At 39.3% G+C, this 21,284-nt stretch overlaps 1 protein-coding gene across 1 annotated transcript in view; it reads left to right on the top strand.

Moving 5' to 3' along the window:
- The first annotated feature begins 6,094 nt into the window (after nt 1–6,094).
- The window catches only part of PRPF3 (pre-mRNA processing factor 3), a 20,994-nt gene continuing 5,804 nt past the window's right edge, over nt 6,095–21,284 (top strand). The window contains exons 1-14 of the mRNA XM_007950950.2: nt 6,095–6,239; nt 6,897–7,027; nt 9,094–9,240; nt 10,815–10,898; nt 11,085–11,305; nt 11,894–12,200; nt 12,883–13,049; nt 13,369–13,448; nt 14,866–15,009; nt 16,150–16,249; nt 16,423–16,536; nt 17,735–17,853; nt 18,115–18,198; nt 20,018–20,079. Of these exons, the coding sequence (XP_007949141.2) occupies nt 6,095–6,239; nt 6,897–7,027; nt 9,094–9,240; nt 10,815–10,898; nt 11,085–11,305; nt 11,894–12,200; nt 12,883–13,049; nt 13,369–13,448; nt 14,866–15,009; nt 16,150–16,249; nt 16,423–16,536; nt 17,735–17,853; nt 18,115–18,198; nt 20,018–20,079 (1,905 nt within the window). The remainder of the gene's footprint in view (nt 6,240–6,896; nt 7,028–9,093; nt 9,241–10,814; nt 10,899–11,084; nt 11,306–11,893; nt 12,201–12,882; nt 13,050–13,368; nt 13,449–14,865; nt 15,010–16,149; nt 16,250–16,422; nt 16,537–17,734; nt 17,854–18,114; nt 18,199–20,017; nt 20,080–21,284) is intronic.

Genomic DNA, 21,284 nt, shown 5'->3' with positions numbered 1-21,284 from the left:
GCTAGTAACTGGGAAAGAATTTAAACTCATCTGATTTTAAAAATTGGGAATAAAATCAGTTTCTAGAAAAAATATTTCCCTATGGGAAATTGTGAAGGTGGCACAGGACTGGATAGTGTTTTGTTCTGTTGTATGTAGCATCACTGTGAGTTGGAATAGATTCCATGGCACCTAGCCTAGCGACTATGGGAAATTTCAACCCAGGCTGTTAAAAGCACTGAAGCAAAATTAAAAATTTACAACTACCCTGAAAAATTGGAACTCATTCACAATTTAAAAGACTTTTTGAGTAGATACTACAAGAGAGACATTGGTTTTAGGTGCTGTAGAGACAACGAGGAAACAGGTGTGACTGAGCTGAGCAATGTTACCAAGTTTAGTACTCAAAGCCAGGTTTTATTTTATCATGTTGCCCCATTGGGAAAGATAGGTTTTGGTGTGTATTTGTCAAACTTTTAAAAACCAGCTTATATATACAAAATCACATGGTCCCTGGGAAATTCTAATCATAACGTCCTAGAAAATAGCTACAATTTTTGGTGAGCCTACCATCCGAGAAAGCAGCTCTGTTGGTGCAGTGTGGTTAAGGCATTTGGTTTGAACCCACCAGCTGCTCCACAGGAGAAGGATGAGCTGGTGCCTCAGTAAAGTTTTACAGCCCTGGAGACCCTATAGGGCAGTTCTACTCTGCCCTGTAGGGTCACAGTGAGTCAGACTCGACTTGATGGGAGTGGGTTTGGTTATGTTTTTAACAATCAAAGTATTATGGAATCTTAGTTTCTGTATTTTGTAGTCTGAAAACGAGTTTTTTTCATTTTTCAAATGTGAAATTCTGTCATAATACTGGACACTTTTTCAAACTACACTTTGCCCACACATGCTTTTAGATTCATTGGTTTAAAGAATTTAGTAAGTTTAGAGCTTCATTTTGAAGAAAGGGAAGAATACAAGGTTATTGATAGAATGAAAAGAGCAATACTGGCAGGTCATATTCATTTATCATTTATCGAATATTTACTTAATGGTTCTGGCACTATCATAGATCCTGGGAATCAAACTACATGATACAATTCCTGCCCTTAAGAAATTTTCATCCTGTAGGCAAAAAACAGACTTCAGCAGGTGCTGGGGCCTGTAAGACTCACTATTGGAAAAGATTCAGCCTTTAATTCAACTAAACCAAAAAGAACATTGTGGTTGACTTGATTCTCATTCATGGTGACCCCATGTGTTACTGAGTAGAACTGCTCTATAGGGGTTTCTTGGCTGTAATCTTCATGGAAACAGATTGCCAGGTCTTTCTTCCTTGGTGCAGCTGGGTGGGTTCAAACCACCAACCTCTAGGTTAGAAGTTGAGCACAAACCATTTGCACTACCCGGGGATCTTCTGATTCAAACGTTTAAGTATTTAATTGTGCCAGGTGGTGTGGTAGGCACTTACAGTATATCAATGAATAAAACAATGATCTCTGCCCTTAGGAAGTTTACATTCTAGTAGGGAGAGTCATCATAAACTCAAGTTTTGGTCATGCTAAGGTTGAGATGTCTATTATACATTTATGTGTTGTTGCTGTTAGCTGCTGTTGAGTCACCAACAACTCATGGCAACCACATACACAATGCGATGAAACTCTTCACCATCCAGTGTCATCCCCATGATGGGTTGCAGATCAGACAGCTGTGATCCATAGGGTTTTTATTGATTTTCGGAAGTAGGTAGCTGGGCTTTTCTTCCTAGTTTGTCTTTGTTTAGAAGCTCCACTGAAACGTGTTCAGCATCATAGTAACTAACATTCAAGCCTCCACTGACAGACTGGTGGTGGCTGTGCATGAAGTGCATTGGCTGAGATTTGAACCCAGAATTCCATCACTGAACTATTGCCCCCTACATTTATGTAGGCAATTGGAATATGTGTGTGTGTGTAGCTACCATTTATTGAACTCTGAGAAGCACTATCTTTAGTGTGTTACCTTCATTTACTCATCCTCACAGCTGTTATGTAAGGTAGGGTGTTTTGTTGTTATTATTTTTAATGTATCTCATTTTATAGATGAGGAAACAAAGCACAGGAGGTTTAAGATGCCATACAGCTAATGAGTAGGATGGTCAGAATACAAATCCTGGAAGTCTAGGTTTAGAGCTCGTACTCTTAAATCATTGCGATTTACAACTCTGAGGGTGCCAGACACCCCTAATAGTAATGGACAGTCAATAAATATTTAGTTAATAAATGAAACAAAGTCACGGAAGGGGGCTACTTTCTTCAGAGACCTTTTACAATCGTGATCCCCCCTCCCCATCTCTGGCACAAGCTGAGGGATAGCGAACGGTAGAGATCAAGACTTATGCGGAGGTTTTACTTTCTACCATAAAGGCCGTCCTTGAGCGGAACACAGAAACTCTCAGTTCTAGCTTAACTTTAGCTTAGCGCACTTATGCTCCACATAAAGAAAAGTGCTAGCAGTCGGATTTCAGAGGATATTAGTTTTCACTAATCTAGGTGATAGATTTAGCAGGGAAAATCGAAGGTAAAGAACTGGAATGGGGAAATTAAAAAAAAAAAAAAAAGTGTCCCGCCACGCATGCGTCCCGCCGCGGGCAAAGTAGCAACTACGGCTGCGCGAATCCCCGGCCCGGCCCTCCCTGGTCACATGTTGGGGGACCGCGGCGTGGCGGCGGCCGTGGCGGTAGCGACGGCAAGCCGTGCGGCGACCGGAGGGTTTCCGGTTCCGGTGTAACGTTCGGGCTCCGTCTCAGGGGCTGAAGTTTGTGGGGTGAGTAGTGGCCCCGGGCCCAAAGAGGGTATCCTCCAGTCCGAGCAACTGGGGCCGGGGCGGGAAGACTTCGCGGAAAGAAAACTGAGCGAAGTACAGGTTCTGTGGGAGAAGAGGTTGAAGTGGGAATGGTGGTGTTGAGAGGCAAAGGGTGGGGGCGAGAAGGGGACGGGATGGGGAGACTAGCTTTGAGACGAGAAGTTTAACAAGGTGTGGTAGTGGGTGGGTTGGAGTTTAAGACAAATAAGATAAAAGAGTAAAAATAGAAGAATGAGGATTTCAGGAGGGAAACTCCAGTTGCAGCCAAGAAGAGCATGGAGTAGGGAATTCTTTCAGAAGATTGGAATCTGTTATCTGCTCGTTTAGGGATCATTCTGCCTTCCTCCTTCCACACCTCAAGCACTACCCCTACATACAAAGCACATTTGTCACGTACATTTGTCTAGTGCTAAAACTAGGTACTCTTGGAAATATTTATTTCTGTCTATTGGCTGTTTGGTTTGTCCATCATCTTATGGAGGATTGGGTTGAACTTTGAATACATTTGCTACTATAGTACTTGGGCATGCATTTCATCTAATGATAACGGTACCTAATTTATTGCTTTGGTTTTCAAATTGCATCCGTTTTCTAGTCTGATTCTAGTGGGACGTGAAGTCCATTAAGGTGCACATTCTTATCTGTTTTCTTCACTGCTGTATCCTCAGTGCTCAGTACACTGCTTAGTAATTGCTCAAAAAGTATTTGTTGAATGAATTAAGTGTGATGTAGCTAGGGCAGTTATCCTCATTTTGTAAGATGAGTAAACTAAGGTTCAGAGGAATTAATTTGCCCAAGTGCTAATGGAATAGTAAATGTGAAGTGTCCAAGCTGGTCAGTGTTCTATCCTGTTGAGCTTTTTTTTTTTTTTTTTTTTTTAATTTCACTCTCATGCCCAGAGATTTGTACCCTATGTGGTACCTGGATATGCCTCTGATCTTTCTTTTGATTAATGGACAATTAATGCGTTAAAGAAGGAGCCCTGGTGGCACAATAGTTAAGCAATGGGAGGAAGACCTGGAGTTTGGCTTCTGGAAAGACTACAGTCTATGGAGCAGTTCTTCTCTGTCACGTGGGGTAGCTTTGAGTTGAAAGTGACTCAAGGGCACTTAACAATAACCAATAATATGTAGCTATTGATAGGCTATACTGCTATCTCATTGTAGGAGAATGGAGCCACTGTGGAATTAGTTATTTAACTTGTCACTGAAGCACATATTCTGCTTTTATATAGTCTTTCTCCCTTGGTTTCATGACTGTAATCTACTAACTTCACTTCATTATAAAATAATTAAATGAACTGTTGGCAAGAGATCTTGTGCAGGGTGAAGCTGTCAAGGATGTAGAAGTTAAACAGACTATTTTTTTATGAGAAAAGATGTCTTGAAACATCTTGCAAGATTGACTCCCAGATGGGTGGTACTGCTGGGAGGTTTGCTTGGAAACTGAGGTCCATGCAGTATATTGACTGTTTTCTAGGTAATATGGAAACAGTCAGAGAAACTAAATTTTGTCTATCTCATGAGGAGATCTGAGATTTAGATACAAAATGAAAATGTAAACATGAATAATGTTACAAATTATATTAATTTACATTTATAATAAGTTAAAGATTTGTTGTGGAGAGTTGCAACAACTCCGACTCTACAAACTGCACTATAAAAGGGGTAAGGTGAACAAACCCACTGTAATCACTGATCACCAGCCACTTCACATGGCACTAATTTTCTCAGACTAACCACTCAGAATTAGGTAATACCTCATGCCCAGCAGCCTTGAGCTGGGTCAGAACATCCTTGGCTACTTCAGGCCAGGTCATAGTGGACCATCTGTAGGTTTGGAGTCTGCACAACTCCCTGAACTTCAGACCAGCTTGCCTCCCTCTCCCTCTGCCTCTCCCTAGTCCTCTGGGACTAGGTCACAAGCTAGAAGGAGTCTATCCTTCTTCACCAACTGTCCTTGCAGCCTTTTCCTGACCACCAGCCACCCAGAGCTGGATCTACACAAAATGATTCTTTACTGGCTCAGAGGAATTTGTTAATTTGGGTCATTGCCTGTGTGAGTTTGTTAGTTCTCCATAAGGGCTCAAAGTTCATGTAGTCTATTACCTATACTTACTGTTACCCATGTATTAGAACTGGAAAGGATCTGTTGTCCCCAGGGATGTGTCACCCTCTTCCATTCATGGATATTCTCACCAATCCAGGCGGTCCCAAAGAGTGCACTCCAAGGTCTAGGGTCCTCTAGTCATTGGGACCTCCGTGAGTATGCATGACTTAGGCCTTAATGAGTAATTATGGTCAGTCATTGTGCATCAGGTCCTCTTCCCTTCCTGAAGTTTGCCAGGTGTGGGAGCCTATGTAGCCCTATTTGCTTGGCTATTTTGGAAAACACAGACATCTTAATTGCTTGAGTTATTTTCAGAAAGAGTCAAAGGGCCAAATCAAGTTCTTTGTCCCACAAGAGACCTTTCTAATTCTGTTTTCTTTTCTGAGCTAAAGAGTAGAATAGCGTGAAGAAGGAGAAAGAGTGCATCCAGGATGATTACTCTGATCAAGTCAGCTGTCAGAGACCAAGTAGAACATGAGAGACAATTGATTCTTTGGTGCAGAATTCCCCCTGGGATGAATATGACTACAGAGAAATGTGGCAGAACATTCGTGAAGGCTTATGAGCTCTAATACAGCATCACTAACCTGGATAAACCTTCCTTTATTTGCTTTCCTTAAAAGAAGGGAAATCCAGTGTAAAACAAATCTGCTTTGTAAACTTGTACCCAAATCACAATTTAAAAATTTTAGAAAAAAAGGGAAATCTATAGGTCAAAGTACTGTTGGGGAATGCCTCCTTAAAAGTAGGAAGAGTAGAAAAGCCCTCTGGAGGGGCTTTTTTGGTCTCATGTTCATGTTGTGTATTTGCCAGCTCCTGTTGATGTGATAGAATCAAAAAAAAGTTGGAACTAATTTCTCAGACTGGGTGAATCGCAGAGATTGCTTGTTTGTTTATTGTACAGATTTCACTGATGATTACAGAGTTAGGGTTAAAATTAAATGATAGCTAGTTCTTTCTGCTTTCAAATCTGGCCCTTGGGAAGTTTTAACTTCAGGTCAAGGGGAGGAACTTGCCTAAGGATTGAGAATATGGTTGGAGAAAGTATTCCTGATATACTATTATTCAAATAATAGTTTTTTCCTGTCCTCTAACTTAACTCTTTGCTGGTTTCTTTTTAGGTGCAATATTAAGTCCCATTTGAGTGATCCTTCTCCCTTTTCCCCAAAGAATGGCACTGTCTAAGAGGGAGCTGGATGAACTGAAACCATGGATAGAGAAGACAGTGAAGAGGGTGCTGGGTTTCTCAGAGCCCACAGTGGTCACAGCAGCATTAAATTGTGTGGGGAAGGGCATGGACAAGAAGAAGGCAGCCGGTATGTACCTTTCTGCACCTTTTGACCTAGCATTTGGATGACCCCAGACTCTGCTTGGAACTTCCCCAAAAGTCTCTTTCTGTTGGGAACATGTCAAAAAAGGTTAGGCCACATTTTATTTCCTCCTGCATTATAATGGAAATAGTCTAAATAATTTTGCTTTTGCTCTTATTGTTTATTTTTTATATCATTTGTGGCATATTTTGAATCTCAGACTGGGACTTCCTGTGGCCACTGTACTGAGTCACCTAAGTTACATTTATTGAAGAAATACACTAAAGTCAGATAGATATTTCTTTGCATATTCAGATTGACATCTAAACATATAGAATTCTTTTGAAAAGACATGAAAAAGATTAAGGGAGATTGATAATGGTAGTTGTCCTATCATTTGCTGTTGGAGAAAAGTTAGATTGATACTCATCCTCAGATTTGATGCTCAGCCTAAATAGGTTGCTTTGGCTTTGCTACTTCCTACTCAAAATTATAACTATTTTTACCTCATAGGACAACCTCATACAGTGTAAGAGTATTTACAGGAATCCTACATTTATTTCCTTGGGGATAAAATTCCAGTGTTGGTGTCTTAATATGTTTAGTATTAGTGAAGTGTTCTTAAGTTTCAATCTTGTCACCTTTTTTTTTTCCCCCTGTCAGACCATCTGAAACCTTTCCTTGATGATTCTACTCTCCGATTTGTGGACAAACTGTTTGAGGCTGTGGAGGAAGGCCGAAGCTCTAGGCATTCCAAGTCTAGCAGTGACAGGAGCAGAAAGCGAGAGCTAAAGGTAGGTTACAGTTAACTATCTAAAGAGTTTTGGGAGTGTTTTGAATGGTAATAATGTTGCCAAACTTACCTTGCTCAACTCTTCAGTATCCACTATTAGAATATCTAATGTTCAAGAGAGGTACTTAGGCATTAAAGTAGAGGGGGTGAACTTAACATTATCACCATCTTATGATGATAAAACACCTAAGCACATCATGGGTTGGGATATTCCAAATAAATAATCGATAGCTTTGTTCTTTTTCATATATGATTAGGAGTTTTGGTTCTCATGTCTACTTAGGTCTCCTTTTTTTCCCCCTTACTACCTATAAATTGATTGCTTTAAGAGTTTATGCTTTTATTTACCTGAAGCCTAATATATTGCTTCAGAGTATGACTCCATTCCTACTTGAGCTGTAGATCTCATTGCTTCTCCTTTAGAGAGGTTTCTCTGCAGTGGACTTATAGATAGAATACATAAACTATTATTTATTATGAGTCTTGAGAGCCTACCATTCATTATAAAGCACAGTATGGGTCATCTGGCCCCATGAGTAGGATACCTAAAGGAACCAGTGCAGTGGTCATCAAAAACCCCTTACTTACTGTGCTTTCTGTTCTATAGTCACTAATTGATCATGAGCCTCTTATAATATTAGAGTAGTTGATCTCTAATCTCATTTCTTTCTGTATCTCTTTTAAAAAAAAAAAAATCTTTCTATGACACCCATCAAACCTTTCAAGGTACTTTTGATACCTTGGCTATCTCATTGCTTTTCTTGAGGCACAAAGAGTGGATAAGCAATTTTGCTTCATCCCCTGGTCAGCCTTTAGAATGAAAAGAAACAGAGACTTATGTGCCTTTTGTATTTAGGGTATTTTGTAGGGTGATTAGAGGAATGAGAGATAGTCTTTGCCTTAAAAGACTTTGCAGTTGGGGGGAGGGCAATAAAATGCAATCACAAATTACAAAATATGAATAGTAAGTTCATGTACATTTTATAGCTACCTTGTGGGTTGACTGTAGACTTTCAGACTTATATTAAATTCTGTTATATTTAGGGGGAAATGATTGATTCACACTATACACAGATCTGTGCAGTGAAGATTATGTTGTGATAAAGCATGCTACTGTATTAGTGTCTAGGGCATGCTGTGAATGAGGTGACTACATTGGGTGGGATTAATCAAAAATGGTTTCTTGAAGGAGGTGTCTAGATAGCTTTGGGATTCGGGTCCCATTTTTGGTCCATTCAGGTCCCCACCCCACACAATATATTATGGGAGAGTCCTTTTTCTTGAACTGTAGGAGTTCCAGGAAGCGCTCGCCCCTGGCTGAGGATATGTCCTTGCAAAACACGAGCCCTCCTAGTGAAGAGGGGATGTCACCCAAAGCCTACCACCGGTGTGTACATTTGCTTTTTCCCATTGTCCCTTCCAGTTGGCCACTCTTGGTCCTGTTAAATTCACCTTTCAAATTAGTCAACATATTTGATTTACCATTGTTTGGTGAAAACAAGGTGTTATTGGGGGATACCAAGGTAAAAAGAAAAAGCCCCTGTCCTGGAAGAGCTTAGACTGTAGTTGGGAGAAAGTACTAACATTGAAAGACTTAACACGTGGCAAACAGAATATCAACAATGTAATTTAACTTGCTATGAACAAAACTCTTTGAGTGTTGAGAGGCTGTGAAACAAAAAGGTTTGATCAGAGTAGGCTGAGGTTACTAATGAGGAAAACTGCCTGGAGGAGGTGAGTTTTAGGCAGGATTTGGAACGGGAGTTGTGGGAAAATTGAGGGAGGGCTTAAAATTGTGAGCAGTAGTGTTTGCAAAGACCTTGAGATGGGGACATCTTTAAGAACATGGGGATGAAGTTTGCTTGACTGAAGTAGGAGAATGATGAAGCTGGGGCAGATGGTCCACTTGGAGGGTCTAGAAGGCCCTGGCTTCTGGCAAGTAGCCATTTGCAAGGTTGTGTCATACTCCCCTGGGAAAAGCCACAAAATACTGGTAGGGACTAGGATGAATTTTCCCCTTTTCCTATGGACAGGAAGACAATTCTTCTTTATTTTGGGTTCCCTCAGGAGGTGTTTGGTGATGACTCTGAGATCTCTAAGGAATCATCAGGAGTAAAGAAGCGACGGATACCTCGTTTTGAGGAGGTGGAAGAGGAGCCAGAGGTGATCCCTGGGCCTCCATCAGAGAGCCCTGGCATGCTAACTAAGCTCCAGGTTAGTAATTAGGGACTGAAAGCGAAGTGATTTATGAGTTGAAGCAAGGTGTACGTGGGTCCAGATAGATTCTGATTTTGATTTGAATTAGTGTTTATCATTGAAGAAGTTTTATTTCCTGCTTTATATTTTAACCTTTCTTGATTTTAACTAGGAGTATTCCATTTGAGGGCTTTTGAAATAGCATGTACTGAATGTCTACAATGTGGCAAGAAGTGACCTGTATATGTTACATACATTATTAATTGTCCAGTTATCTACCTTATTGAGTTATTGAGAAAATTAATTGTAATAATCAGAACTTGGCTTGATAGTGCAGGAGAAGAATTTCCAGATGTAATGCAGTGTAGATATAATCTGCTTATAAATAATTTATAGTTGACTTCATATTTTTGAACAAGAAGTACCTTTTTAAAATGGTTACCTAAATAATGATGGCATATAAGAAATGTTTTTTATACCATTTAAAATTTGCTGATGGGAAATTGAACATACGTGTGTGTGTGTTTATGTATGTATCGCTTATATATGCATAAAATACTTTTGGAAGGAACGAAGCTAATGATGATATTTTTTATGGAGAATAGAAGTGGAAGACTTCACAATATATCCATTTGTACTTTTTGCCCCAGGAACCCTGGTGTCGCAGTCTTTAAACAGTTGGTGGCTAACCAAATGGTTTGTGGTTTGAACCCATGAATACACCAACCACTCTGGGAGAAAGATGTGGCAGTTTCCTTCTGTAATGATTACAGCATTGAAGCCCTATGGGGCAGTTCTACTCTGTCCTATAAGATTTCTATGAGTTGGAATTGCTGTGACAGCTATGGATGTTTTTTGTTTGCTACTTTCTGCATTTTGACCTATCTAAATACCTACTTGGGAAAAAAAAAGTTAAAAGATTTTAAAAATATCTTGAAGGACCTTGAGATCAGGTCTTTTTTAGAAAGTGAAAGGAGTTATTTGACTACATCCTCAAAGCTTATCATTCCAAACTTATTTAGGACAAAAGAAGAGGTTTATAGAAACTAGGGAGCAGGTCTTTGAACTATAATCTCTGGTTTCCTAGACTAAGAATTCAGGAACCAGTTCAGGGAGTTCAAGGATATTAAACAAACAAACAAAAAAAAAGGTTACATACAATAATTTGTGTAGGTTTTATTAGGAGTTTTGCATGTGTAATTTAATGCTCACAATAGCCCTATATAAGATAGATATTATCCCCTCTTTTGACACTTGGAGGCTTAAAGATTAAATACCTTGTGGAAGGTCACACAGGCATTAAGTGGCATGTTAAGATTAAATATCAGGTTTTAATCATCAAGCTACCTAACATGCCAGTCTTGCCTTGGGAAGGTGAGTTGAAAAATTCCAGTGTGTGACTTTGGAGACTTACATTTGCTGAAGTTTCTAGCCTTTGATACAGGCAGAATACAATGGAGTTTATAGAAAATTTAAGTCTTTAGAGTGTTGAGGTCCAGGTAGCAACCTGAAGCTGTTTGAATTTAGGAACCTGTATGGGTGAAGGAAAAAGAGTAATTAATAATTTTCAACTCTTATTTTCCTGAGGGCAGATCAAACAGATGATGGAGGCAGCAACACGGCAAATTGAGGAGAGGAAAAAACAGCTGAGCTTCATTAGCCCCCCTACACCTCAGGTATTGTACCCACATTATTCTAAAAAGAAAAATTTGTAGTACAGAATTTCTTGGTGTCCACTCAAATGAGAGTCCAGAAAGTGATTGCATCTACCACCACCTACTATAATTTACCATTCCATGACTCTGTGTGTGTGTCTGTCTCTTATTTGCCTGTCTTCAGATCTCTTTTTCTCTTTCTCACAGCCAAAGACGACATCTTCCTCCCAACCAGAGCGACTTCCAATTGGCAACACTATTCAACCCTCACAGGCTGCCACCTTCATGAATGATGCCATTGAGAAGGCAAGAAAAGCAGCTGAACTACAAGCCCGTATCCAAGCCCAGCTGGCCCTGAAGCCAGGGCTCATTGGCAATGCCAACATGGTGGGCCTTGCCAATCTCCATGCCATGGGCATTGCTCCCCCGTGAGTATTTCGTGGAACCCACTATCATTTTTGAAGCTTGAAAAGCAATAAATAACCTTTAAATGTCACTGCTTTTCTTCTTCCAAAGAACCCAAATGATTTTTCAATGATTTTGTGTTTCTTATATAGCACCGGTAAATACCAATTGAATTTATTCTCTTCCTTGTTGCAGGGTATATTGCTTTTTTTTTTTTTTCAAAACCTACAATTGAAGTTAAGATTATTCATCCAGTATTGGGGCTATGACTAGAACCACGTCTCCTGTTTTCTAAACCAGAGCTTTAAACCATTAGACCACATTGAGTGAGACCAGATTTGGGGCTTCTCCACAACTGTATAGATGATAGACCTTATTTTTAGCACCTACAATTGGTCTGGTGCTAATGTCTGACTCAAGAATAAGGAAAGATAGCATTATAAATTCTCATCACTATAACTTGTAAATGTACTTCATTTGATTGTGATACATCAGCTATCTAGTTTGAGAAGTGTTTTTCAATCAACATGTTACTTGTTTTATTTTCTGTTTTTTATTTGGTTGCCTTATTGCTCCATAAGAGGTTTCTTTCTTTGTGGGCTGTTTTTCAGAAAGGTGGAGTTAAAAGATCAAACTAAGCCTACACCCCTGATTCTAGATGAGCAGGGTCGCACTGTAGATGCAACAGGCAAAGAAATTGAGCTGACACACCGCATGCCTACTCTGAAGGCCAATATTCGTGCTGTGAAGAGGGAACAGTTCAAGCAACAGCTAAAAGAAAAACCATCAGAAGACATGGAGTCCAATACGTTTTTTGACCCCCGAGTCTCAATTGCCCCTTCCCAACGCCAGAGACGCACTTTTAAATTCCATGACAAAGGCAAATTTGAGAAGATTGCCCAACGATTACGGACAAAGGTATCTGGCATAGACTATAACCCACAACTTATAAGAAGTTAGGAAGCTGACAGAGGAAGTTGAACACAGCCCTAAAATACTGTCAGCTCGATTCTCTTTGTTTCAGGGAATTAGATAAACGGGTTATTTAAAGCAGTGAATAATTTTTAAAATACTTTGTTTATTCCTAGAACTCCTGGAATTGGGCTTTTAATGGATTTCCCTTCCTCATTACATTCAACTTAGGGGAAAATGAAATTGAGTTTGTAGATTCTCAGAATACAGGTGACAGTGGAGGGAAGCAATTGAGAAGATGGTGGGTGACAGGAAATTTAGCCTAGAGTGAAAACTTACTGTAGAGAATCCACACACCTAGAGAGTTGAATTTACTGTATATTCAGTGAATTTTCCCTTCTCCTTTCTTTCCTCTCAGAATGAGGTGTTGTTCATTGGATTCCTTTTTTGTGTATTTGCTGCAAGATCACTGTGGGAAAGGGCTAGAGGTGAGAGTGAGAGATGTATGTAAATGAACTAAGTAAAGGATGAAATAAAGGAGAATAGCATTTTCCTCTGAACATTCAGAAACCATGAATTCATTGCATTAGATGTAAAATGTTCAGTACAAAAGAATTCCAGATTCTGCCACTTCCCTGTTTTCTAAGACTCCTGTTTATCTTCTTGTTTCGGTTTATTTTGTCTTTAGGCTCAACTGGAAAAGCTGCAAGCAGAGATCTCACAGGCAGCTCGAAAAACAGGCATCCATACCTCAACTAAACTGGCCCTCATTGCCCCTAAGAAAGAGTTAAAGGAAGGAGATATCCCTGAAATTGAGTGGTGGGACTCTTATATCATCCCCAATGGTTTTGACCTGTGAGTTTGTAATACCTTTAAATAAGAATATAGTTACAATAGGAGAGATGGTTCTCCTCAGTGAAATAAAATTTTTTAAATCCAGAAGAAATAGGTAACTGTACACAAGTAAATATATTTGTAAAGAATATGTTGTATTGGTTATTTTAAGTTTTTTGGATTAATGGAGGAGTCATAAATAATCTTTTTTAAAAAAATGCTAAAAGGGGCTGGAATACATTATCGATAGTGGATTTTTCTTTCATTGGGTTTCTGAGACTCCCTCAGAAAAATCATCTCTACCCATATATCCTGTTTACCCTTCTTCCTCCAATTTTAGTACAGAGGAAAATCCCAAGAGAGAAGATTATTTTGGAATCACAAATCTTGTTGAACACCCAGCCCAGCTCAATCCTCCAGGTAATGTACAGATTATTCAGTCAGGTCTCTATTACAGTGTTATCCAACAGAACTTTATACGACAATGGAAATTGTTCTATATCTGTGCTGTCCAGTCTAGTAGTCACTCTCCACATGTGACTATTGAGCTTGAAAACCAAATTATACTAGTTTTAATGAAAGTAATTAAAAAAGTGTTTTCATTTTATTCCATTTTCATTAAATTTAATACAGCTAGTGGCTATTACATTGGAAAGTGCAGCTCTAGAGTATTGAGTGTTGAGGCCTAACCTGTCTAAAGATAGCCTTACTGATGTTTTACAAGTTGGGATTTTATCAGAGTGCTGACTCCAACTGCAGTCTTGTACATCACTGTTAAACTCCTTTCTCTTCTTTGATCTTTTTTGTCTTCTTCTTTACCATTTTTGTAGTAAAAAAACCTTTTGGCTCAGTTAAAAGAGTTTAGCTGTGGCTATGTTTTTAACTAGTTTAATACCTTGGGTAAATCACTTAGAACACTGAATTTCCTCATATGCAGAGATAATATTAACTGATCCGTCTTTGAGGGTTATGCACATCATAAAAGATATTAACACTTTCACCACACTTGAGATGAGCAGAGAATACTCCAGTTAGTAAACTCACTGGACAGTAACTCTGATAAGGTTAGAAAATAGATTGAGACCTTGAGATAATACAAGTTATAATAATGACTGAATTTTGCTTAACTAGATTTATTAGAAGAATGTGGAATTTTTATTTGTTTTTTTAAAAAAGAATAAGTAAACCTGCTTTAAGAGTCCAGAAGATTTTTATCAATCTCTGTAACTCTTAAAACATAAATTTTGTAATGTAGGCTAGTTATTTTCAAATTGTTTTACTGAGACATAGTGGTACAGGAGGTAGGATTCCAGATACCCCATCCAGCTAACCATTAACCAGCTGCTGTTGAATTGATTCTGAATTCCTGGTGACCCCATGTGTGTCAGAGGAGAGCTGTGCTCCATAGGGTTTTCAGTGGCTGGTCTCTCAGAAGTCGATCACTAGGCCTTTCTTCCGAGGTACCTCTGAGTAGATGGGAACTTCCAACCTTTTGGTATAGCAGTTGAGCGCCTTAACCATTTGCACCACCCAGGGACTCCAGGTGCCCCTTAATTCCCTTAAATCTTCACTTAGAGTAACCAAGGCAACTCCAATTTTGTTTTCTATATGGGCCTTTTTCCACATTTCGTTTCATGAATGGATTCAGCTGCTTAAAGGAAATACAAGTTAGAACACTAAATAAGATAAGACTGTTGTTTTTAAATATAACCAAACTACTATTATCACAACCTAAAAATAACAACATTTAGGCTAAAAGTCCTTGTAATGTGATTTATATTCATCTAAATCTCTTTAATATACTTGCTGCTTTGGTACACTCATTTCTGCCTGACAGTGGACAATGACACGCCAGTTACTCTGGGGGTATATCTTACCAAGAAAGAACAGAAGAAACTTCGGAGGCAAACAAGGAGAGAAGCACAGAAGGAACTACAAGAGAAAGTCAGGCTGGGCCTAATGCCTCCTCCAGAACCCAAAGGTACGTAACATAGAGGCAGAGAAGAAATGGTGGCAAGTCTATATCTTTAATTCTAGAATATCTTTGGTGTGTCTCCCTGTATTTGGGTGTCTTCTGTTCCACAGAATCATTCACTGTTTTCTTTTGTTTTTTTAAATACCCTAAGCTCTCTACTATCTTTCCTTTGTATGACAGGTTAACAGATTCATTGTGTTATTTAAGACTTAGTTTTAAGTATTAACCATGTAACACTCTCACCTTAAAAAAAATAAGGGTCTTGGTGGAACCACTGAGACTATGGCCCCTAGCTGCCCTTCAGGTCTGGAATTGAACCCATACCTGTGGTTTCCAGCCAAACAAAGTATAGGCGTGTAAGTTAAACATTTACCTCAAGTAGACACACACCCTGGAGAGAACAATCATGGGAGAAGGAAGGGCTGCTTATGCACAGGGAGACAGCTCAGGGGGCAGGAGAGTATGGAGGGATGGACACTGGGAAGTGGTATCTATGGGGAGGAAGTGGGAGGGGAGCTGTTGCGTTGTGGTAAACTGTGGTCAATGAGATGAGACAAAGTGTATGTGAACTGCTGTATGGAAAGTGAATTTGCTCTGTAAATCTTCACCCAAATCACAATAATAAATAAATAAATAAGGGTCTTGATATTCACTAGCTACTCTATTTTTAATGACCCATGGGTGAATCAGGAGCTAGGAAGACTTTTGTAATGGTGAGGGTAGGTTCTGTCATCCGTGAAATTTTAGCAGTTGCTATATTTGGATATTCCGGTATGTGCGTACTTCTTAATATTAAAAATGAAAATGTAATAAAAAGAACAAAACTATAATTTTCATTATCAGTAATATTTTGAGTGAGCACTGTTACATGTAGGAATTTTCACTGTATGCTGTGATCAGAGTGTAAAATGTTCTATTGTCTTTCAAAAATTTTCAAGAGCATAGCAGCTTTTCATATTAACTGTATGACCTTCCTGTGCTGAGTTAATTGGATGGGATTATGAAGGTAGGGGTTTTTGGAGGAAGTGAGTTTTGAGCAGAGATTTGAAATGGATGAGCAATATGAATTGGTAGAGAAAATATGACAGGTTATCCTATCTGGAAAAGTGACTTAAGAGATTAATTGCTGTTCTCTCTCTACTGCAGTGAGAATTTCTAATTTGATGCGAGTATTAGGAACAGAAGCTATTCAGGACCCCACGAAGGTAGAAGCCCATGTCAGAGCTCAAATGGCAAAAAGACAGAAGTAAGTGCCATGGGGTTGGGTGGAAACCCAGGGCAAAGTACCTTTCCCATACTCTCCTGGGGGATCCATATGTGGAGGGAGGAGAGAGTCCTCTGTTGCTCTCTCTTTCCCTCAGCCCTGCCTCTGATCTTCAATGCCTTTCTCACTTGTGGATGTCCTTCCTGTCACGACAGAGCGCATGAAGAGGCAAACGCTGCCCGAAAACTTACAGCAGAACAGAGAAAGGTCAAGAAAATTAAAAAGCTTAAAGAAGACATTTCACAGGGGGTACACATATCTGTATATAGGTAGGTGTCCATACTGGGTCAGCCTTTCCCATAGAAATAACAAAATATTTTCCAAGTGCTTCAGGCAGAATCAGTGTGGTCTAAAAGCATACCTAACCCCAGTGCCCACTCTTTTTTAATGATCCTAGTGGGAATCAGAAGCTAGAAAATCTTTTATAATAGTGAGATGAGGGACTTTTTTTTTTTAAACTTAACTGATTTGGGTAGTATTTTACAAAGCAGATTTATTTTACATTCAATAGTTTGTACACGTTTTGTGTAGGAACTTATTTTTTGAGTTCTGGTTCTTTCATCCCTGAAGTCTTAGTGAACCAGTATTAATTCTGATGAGTGAATGAATATGTATATACTTGTTCAGACCAAGCAGTGAACTAAGGAGTTTTCATTCTTTGTGAAGCATAAAATAACATTCTGTATTTCCAGGAAGCATAAAAATCTCTGTCCTCTGTGGTGATTCTTATCCTGATACACACTCCAATATTTTTTTTAGTAATCTTTTGATCTCCTCTCCAAAATGTATTTCATACATTGTACATACTTTGCAATGTTTATTGATTTAATATTTTCATTTTATTCTCTTATGAGTACATGTGTACCCCTTAATTTTTAAATGTGCTTATTTTTATTAATTGGTTCTTTATTATAAAAGTGGTACATTATCATAAATGTAGAGAGTGCTTACTAAGATAAAAAAAAAAATTCTAACAATACAGAAGGGCATTTACTAAATGAAAGTTTCTTCTCTAGTCCCCAATCCTTTAGCATCACGCATCATTCTATAGATAATTGCTATTAATAGTTCTTCATTTATCTTTGTAGAAAAATTTTATGCATAGTGTTGTGACTACATTGTAAGCAACAAGAGGACAAAGAATTTGTAGCTCTTCACACTGTCATGTACAGTTAGATTATAAATGTTTTTGGATTATGATAAATACCTCTCCCTCGTTCTTAGAGTACATTTTGATTGCCTGCTCTCTGCTGTAAGTTGCATAAGCTAGGGTTTTAAGAAGTATAAGCAAAGTGGGAATAGTTCTGGACTCAGTTCTGCCTTTTAAACATTTGTATATTTTGTTTACTCCGGAGGCCTTTGATTTTAGAGAGAAAACCATTTTGGATCCTTCTGTTTATTTTCCATTCCATTCAGGCAGCTACTGATGCCAAAATGAAAGCCATAACTAAACTTTCCCTTCTCCAGAGTTCGAAATTTGAGCAATCCAGCCAAGAAGTTCAAGATTGAGGCCAATGCTGGGCAACTGTACCTGACAGGGGTGGTGGTACTGCACAAGGATGTCAACGTGGTAGTAGTGGAAGGGGGTGAGTCTGAAAAAATTTGAGAGAGACTATCCCCAGACAGCTGTAGACCTAGAAATGATTAGTGTGATGGGGAAAAAGAAGAAAAAGTATATTAGAGTCTCACCTGGGTAAAATACTCTGGACCTCTGTTTATGTGTTTATTGGAGTAGAAGGCCCTAAGATTTGGTTCCTGGGATTGCTTCAACTACTCAGCTCAGAGGTTCTCTCCACCCCATCTTCTTTCATAGTTCTGGCAAAAAAAATCATCTTCTCTATTTCCAGGTCCCAAGGCCCAGAAGAAATTTAAGAGACTTATGCTGCATCGGATAAAGTGGGATGAACAGACATCAAACACGAAGGGAGATGGTGAATGGGGGCAGAAGGGGGTTTAAGTGGGAGAACTGTGGGAGGTGGGGATAGTGCATCTGTTTATTCATCTTATTCTCTCATTCTGACATTCTTGCTGACATTAGGGTGGTATTCAGGAATTTTAGAAAGATCCATTCAGACTATAAGCCTGATAGATAGTCATGTGGTATTTATTATCTGTATAAGGTTCCTTATTTTGACATTCATGGTATGCATTACAGAATTTATTACATGCTTTATAAAGTAATTCTACAAACTGGTTTCCCTATCTGCCCAAGATCTGGGTACTGGTTATATGGATACATTTACTTTGTGAAAATTTAAGAAGTTCTGCATTCATATGTGCAGTTGCATTATATTATTTTTTGATTTTAAAAAAGTTTTTTTTTTTTAATGTGATTTGGGTGAAAGTTTACAGAGCAAATTCATCTTCCTTACAACAGTTCACATAACACTTCATCTCATGGCATTGACTGTAATCTCCCACAGTATAACAGCTCTTCTCACCTCCTCCCCATAGCCACCTCTTCCCTGTGTCCTTCCCTGACATGAACTCTTGCCCCCTGAGCTGTCTCCCTGTGTGTGCATACACAGCCCATCTATTCTCCCATGATTGTTCTCTCCAAGGAGCGTATCTACCTAATGTAAAGGTTCCACTCATATTCCTGTCTTTTGTTTGGCTGGCAGCCATGAGAGTGGGTTCAGTTCCAGATCTAAAGGGCAGGTAAGGGCCATAGTCTCCGTAGTTCCACCAGGCTCTATCAGACCAGCAAACCTGGTCCTTTTGTGTGTGTGTGTGATTTGGGTGAAATTTTATGGAGCAAATTCACTTGCCATATAGCAGTTCACATACACTTTGTCTCATGACATTGATTACAATTTACCCAATGTAGCAACTCCCCTCCCACCTCCTCCTGATACTTACTTCTTCTCTGTGTCCATCCCTCCATGCACTCCTGCCCCCTTAGCTGTCTCCCTGTGCATAAACAGCCCTTCTTTCTCCCATGATTGTTCTCTCCAGGAATTGTATCTACATCAGATAAATGTTCAACTCATATGCCTGTCTTTTGTTTGGCTGGAAGCCACAGGTGTGTGTGGTCCATTGTTTTTTGGAAAGAGCTGAGATAAAGATTTTTAGATCTATAAAAGCTCTTTGCTTTGATCATGAAAATAAATTTTCGTTCACTTGCCCAGCTTTCTCTTACCTCTTTCTATATGTGATATTATCCTTGCCATCATTCTTCCATCAGTATTCATTCTTCCTTTCTTTGAAGACCGCAGTTAGCATTAACATCTGGAAAGAATCTTACTTTCCTCAGCTTTATCTTTGTCCCTCCTTTACTTTTTTCCTTGAAGTATACTTAAAGTACATATTGGTACTATAATTGGCCTTTATTTCACTTTGCAAGTGTTCCTAAGATATTTTCATTAGCTTACAACTGCCCTCCTCCCCTGTTAAACTGAAAACTCCTTGAGAATGGACTAGCTTCTTGACATTTGAAGCCTACCTCCTAAGGTGCCTGGAATAAACTTTTATTGTAAACTGAATATATTTTATTTACCTCCTTATTCCCAGTACCTGGTAGCATAGTAGGTGCTCAAAAACGTTTGTAAATTAATTGATGTTCCTGCCTATTGGGATCTTCCAGTCTAGTTTTGGGAAAATAATGACTATTAAAAAAGGGGACATTTGATCCCAACAAAAAGGGTGACAGTATTTAAGGGAATTTGGACAGCCTTGAATACTGTTTTGAACTAAAATATGTGGTCCCTAGTTTAAGTCTAGAGTGAGACATACCTGTATTGTCTTTTCCAGATGATGAAGAATCTGATGAGGAAGCTGTGAAGAAAACCAACAAATGTGTATTAGTCTGGGAGGTAGGTGATTCTTTGTAAAACGTTGAAGCAGAACTTTAGCCAATTCCTGATTGTTTTCCTTTTGAAGTGGAACAATGGATGGTAAAAACTAATGGGTGAATAATCCCTTAAGTAATTCATGTTTCTTTTTGGAATCTAGTTTTAAATGTTTGGCAACAAATTCTTCTTGGTTACATTTCAGTTAAATTGATGTGTATATCGTATATGCTGTTTGGGGAAGAAATAGAGGAAATGCTGGTGGCAGGAATACAAATTTTCTCCTGAGAGTTAACTTATTTCACAGTCATGGGTATGGATATAAGACTTGGAAAGAGAAAAATCAATGGTTGTGGGATTTTCTTTATTTAGAGATAATAAAAGAAATACTAGATTTAAGAATATAAAATTGGGAGTTCTGGCAAGATGGCGGACTAGGCAGAAGGACTGCACAGACCCTCTTCAACAAAGAAAAGGGTAACCAATTAACACAGACACAGAAGATAATCTTGCACCCCTGAGCCTTGAAGGGAAAGATACAAAAGTGGACTAAACCCCAACTAGCAGAAGAATTTGCATGAAAATACCAAAAAAGGAGACACACGGAGCTGCGGTCTGGCAGCCACAGACGGCTTGGAGATTCCCAAGTGGTGGTAGGACTTAAGAATTAACCTAAAAATCACCCTGCTAGCCAGGGACTGCAGGGAGGACTGTGCGCAGTGGCTGGGGAACAGATGGAGAAGATGAAGAGAAAGGTGGGCTGAGCTGTGGACTTTTGCCAATCCGGAGGACGCCGCCATTTTGTAGGTTTAAAAAGTGGCTTGACTATTTTGGATATTTAAAGAGACAGTGCTCTCACAGATTCCTGGGCTGGTAGGACTTAAGAATTAACCTAAAAATCACCCTGCTAGCCAGGGGCTTCACGGAGGACTGTGCACGGTGACTGGGGAATAAGCGGAGAACGTGAAGAGAAAGGTGGGCTGAGCTGTGGACTTTTGCCGGTCTGGAGGATGCCGCCATTTTGTAGGTTTAAAAAGCGGCTTGACTATGTTGGATATTTAAAGAGACAGCGCTCTCACAGATTTCTGGGGCTTATGAACACATTCTGCTTTCCAGCAACCCCAAGGACACTCGGGGCCTGCGAGACTGAAAAGGTACAACATTCTTCTTGTTACTACACCCTACACCCGCTTGGTGAACGGAGGTGTGGCCATCCCCACTCCCACCTA

This window comes from Orycteropus afer, unplaced genomic scaffold (assembly GCF_000298275.1).
Source record: "Orycteropus afer afer isolate SDZICR_OR568_19922 unplaced genomic scaffold, OryAfe1.0 scaffold00290, whole genome shotgun sequence".
NCBI lineage: Eukaryota > Metazoa > Chordata > Mammalia > Tubulidentata > Orycteropodidae > Orycteropus > Orycteropus afer.
The sequence above is the reverse complement of the archived record's forward strand: the minus strand, read 5'-3'. Positions and strand labels throughout refer to the sequence as shown.